The 3932-nt window shown below is 37.3% G+C and overlaps 1 protein-coding gene across 1 annotated transcript; it reads right to left on the bottom strand.

Annotated features, from left to right (window-relative positions):
- Positions 1-941: 941 nt before the first annotated feature.
- LOC123986739 (transcription factor HES-5-like) lies at positions 942-2404 on the bottom strand. The gene is made up of 4 exons (XM_046075082.1): positions 2336-2404; positions 2163-2236; positions 1973-2100; positions 942-1860 (listed from the first exon to the last, which is right to left on the bottom strand). Exons 1-4 carry the CDS (start codon positions 2402-2404, stop codon positions 1472-1474), a joined length of 660 nt encoding a protein of 219 aa, XP_045931038.1. The 3' UTR covers positions 942-1471.
- Between the last annotated feature and the right edge of the window lie 1528 nt (positions 2405-3932).

The following is a 3932-nucleotide window of genomic DNA, read 5'->3' as shown; positions in this document are numbered from 1 at the left end:
GTCCTTTCACTGCTTTCACTGGAGGAACAATAGAAGTGTGTCTTATTATGCACATCATTAAATACAATGTCTGAACTACTTAAAGAGGGAAATGGTTAACTTGAAACTTTTTACATTAAAACTGACAATTACCCTATAATGATGCTTCAGCAAAATTGTCTTTGAGTTAGAAACATTCTCATTTGGTTTGATGACTTGACTCACTGGAAACAGTGACAAAGCATTGATATTCCCTTTTCATCACATTTAAATTTGTCATACATAGTTTTACTTTAAATGTGTTGGTTATGTGTAAGCATTTTCTGAATGAGCTGAATTTGATCTTAATGTGCCAATCAAAGTTTGGAACAATGATGGAGACCTATCAATTAGAGAGTTTCTCTGTCACCATTATAAAGAGGGTACCAAATAAACACAAGGACATGACAACAGAAACATTTCAGCTGACAGCGTTTGTTTATTCAACACAAGAAGTGAGACAACTCCAGCTAGAGGAGATGATACATCACAACAACAACTTGTAGATTCCTACAAGACACACTGTACTTAGAAAGAGTAAAGGAACAGCTGTCTTTATAAACGACAATGATTTACAATATTTGACAACACAGTACCACTTCCTTTCAGATTTTTTTTTTATAAATGGATTAAAACTTTTGCACTTAGAGAACAAAAAATAAAAACTGACCTTAGAACAGATCACATTGCTCTTAATAAGCATTCAATTCAATTGATTCTCAAAGTTTTAAATTACATTGTCACTGGAAAATTGCGACAATGTGACATTAAATAAACCTTTTACTTTAAAAACATAAACATATTGATCTTAAAACAGATAATTTTTCAAAATTCACCTAAGGTTTATGATAAAATGTCCATCAAAAGGACAATTAAGATTTTAGATCAATTCAAAAGAATCAATAACTTTCAAGAGGGAACAAGTATCACCATTGCATTATATTTTAACAATATATAATGTATAGTGAATTATAAATCTGTCACAGGAAAATTGTGACCTTAAGCATAACTTTTAGAAAAAGGATACACATTTGGATCTTAGAACAGATCAGTTTTGAGTTACCAGAGAGATTTATTGCCATTATGACAATATGTACACAACAACGTCAGTTACAGTTTTCTGATCACTATGATCAAAATCAATCAAAATATATCATGTTTCCATAGCATTAATTACTACCAATACATGAAGTACAGTGAAGTATAATAATAATTGCTGATGCAATCAGATTTGGTTCATGCAACATGCATGACAAGATGTTCTCTTTCTAAACTTGAAAGATATTGTTGCTGTAACTTCCTTAGGAAATTACATCTTGCACAAAGAAAAAACACAAAATGCAGCTTCTGTACATACAGAAGAACAAGTCCATAAATTTCAAAGAATTCAGTTCAGTAATCTTTGACCAATGTGGTCTCAGTTTGTCTGGTACTAACTCCAGTCTGTAGGTGTCTACCACGGCCTCCAGGGGGCGCTCCTGGCCAGACTCTTCTCTTTGATAATGCTGGTCTGGACTGTGGAGCTCAGAAGAGAGATGTCAGCCTCTCTCACCGTCTTATCAGAGGAAGACTGCAGCTTGTTGAAGTGGTTCACAAGTCTTCTCTGGGACTGTGTCTCCACCTCCTCTTTAGACAGGAAGTGATTCACCTCCTGGACACACCTGGAGTAGCCCTGATCGACAGCTGCTGAGTCCACAGCTTGATTCTGCTGCTGCAGTCGTCTCAGGACACAAACTGTCATCTCCAGGATGTCTGCTTTCTCCAGCTTGGAGTCTGGCTGCTGTCTGAGGAACTCTGGACCCAGGAGAGACTTGAGCTTCTCAATGCTGCTGTTGATTCGAACTAGAGAAAGAAGAACAAAGTCATTAATACACTTATTCTGCAGTATAATGTTAGCATGAACAAAAACAGTCTCTCATGAATTACATTTAGTCTCCTTGAATCTTCAGTTTACCTTGTGGGTCAGAGTCAGGTGCTCCTGAGAAACGGTCATTGCTGCAGTGATTGTGGGTGCCATGGTTGGATCTCTGTGCTGTAGAGGTCTCTGTTGAGAGAATCTGATCTCTGCTGGCTTCATCCCTCCTACTTATAGACCAACATCTCCATATGAATGTGTGGGTTTGGGTCTGACTGGAGTTTCTCACAGTCTAAGCCAATCAGAGAGCTCAGTGCGACAATCAGGCATGTGGAGCAGCAGTACGTTGAATGCTGTTATTGCCTGGGGGACAATGATTAGATCTCAGGGGAAAAGGTGGAGGACTAGGGGGTGATGGAGAGAGACTCAGAGAGCTCTGTGTGAATCTGGGAAAGTGGTGACCCTGTTGAGAGAGCAGATCTGCTGCCTGATGCTGGGATCAGTGACTTTGACTGAGTACACACTGATCATCTCAACACACGTGGGACACTGGCAGTTAATTGCATCTAGGGTAAAGACTTCATAGCCTACTTGACACATAGCATTTTTTTGTAATTTATTTAAATTTAGCTATAATGCTGTATTTGAGCCACAACCTAAACTCTAGCTCATGCAATTAATGCAATTTTCCTCCATTTTTGTTGATAATTCAGTTAGATTTTTCATTTCTTAAAATTCAACCTTTTATTTTATTGAACATACTTTATTTTAGAAAATTACTTTTCTCAGATATTATTGACACTGACAGTTTAGCTTCTATGGTGAAAAAAGGACTTGTATGTTCCATATAGCTAAATTAAAGTATTTCTGAATTTTTAAAATCTAAATGCTGTTTTGGCCACAACCTAAAGTCCGAATTATGCCAATTTTCTTCATTTTGTCTGATAATTCAGTCAAATTTTCATTTCTTACAATTGAACCTTTTGTTTTAGTGAAAATGCTGTATTTGGGTAAATCATTTAAATTAGCTAACAAGAGTATTATGCCCATGATGTATTTAAAAGATATTCTTAAAAAACTTGAGAACAACGATCATTCTGATGTTAAGATGTTGCACAGTCTTCTGGCTTGTGCCTTGTTGTCAGTGTGGGTAGAAAGTTGGTTTCAGTTTCCCACACTGACTCTCTGAATGCTGTGGTCAATGAACAACAGAAGGACTTTGAATGGAGCTTTTGTGACTGATACTGGACGTGTGTTGAAGTAGAACCAGAGCCTGACGTCACCAACCATCTGGAGGGAAAGAACACCATTGGCTGGTTCTGACAGTTTGTACGGCGTAAAATTATTATGGACATTTCATCATAAAGAATCAGCTCAATTGATTTCGAAAATGATTTAGTCAGCTTCCAATCATTGTTGTACATGTTGACCGTCCAATTATATTTGTGCCTTTGTATCAGCAACTGGATAAAACCTCAGAATGAGGGTGGGAGGTTGAGGCAGCTGTTTCCTGAAGTGTGCCAAATCTCTTTGAAGAAAAGTCTGCTGCTGGTGAGGTTGAGGGTGCTAATCATGCTAAACTCTGCTCTCCAGAGTTTTCCCACACAACCTTAGGAATGCGTTTAGGATTCTGTTTTTCACACATGGAGGTCATTAATTGTCTTTGCTTTGTTTTTACACTGAAAAGTTCAACCAGATTTAATTTAAAAATACATAAAGTCAATATCAGGTGTAATGGAAACCACAGGAAAAATTACCAGTACTGTACAAAAGCGTCATTGTCTGCCAGATGATTAGCTCATCGGGGAACGCATGGACCCGTGTATTTTCCAGCACCAGTTTCAGAACAGCAACAGATAGTTCTGTTGAGCTCAGAATGGACAATTAACTCTTTTAACTCCTCCCTCATGATATGTGTGCTTAAGTGAATAAGGTTAGAATCTGCTTATGTTTCTTCAACTGTAGAACAAGTTCACTGCCATTAAAAAAACAACATAAACTGTAAATATAACCAATATGAACTAAAGTCACCATGTGACTCTTGGCTTAGTTCATATTT

Source organism: Micropterus dolomieu, linkage group LG18 (genome assembly GCF_021292245.1).
Source record: "Micropterus dolomieu isolate WLL.071019.BEF.003 ecotype Adirondacks linkage group LG18, ASM2129224v1, whole genome shotgun sequence".
NCBI lineage: Eukaryota > Metazoa > Chordata > Actinopteri > Centrarchiformes > Centrarchidae > Micropterus > Micropterus dolomieu.
This window is presented reverse-complemented; position numbering and strand designations above follow the sequence as displayed.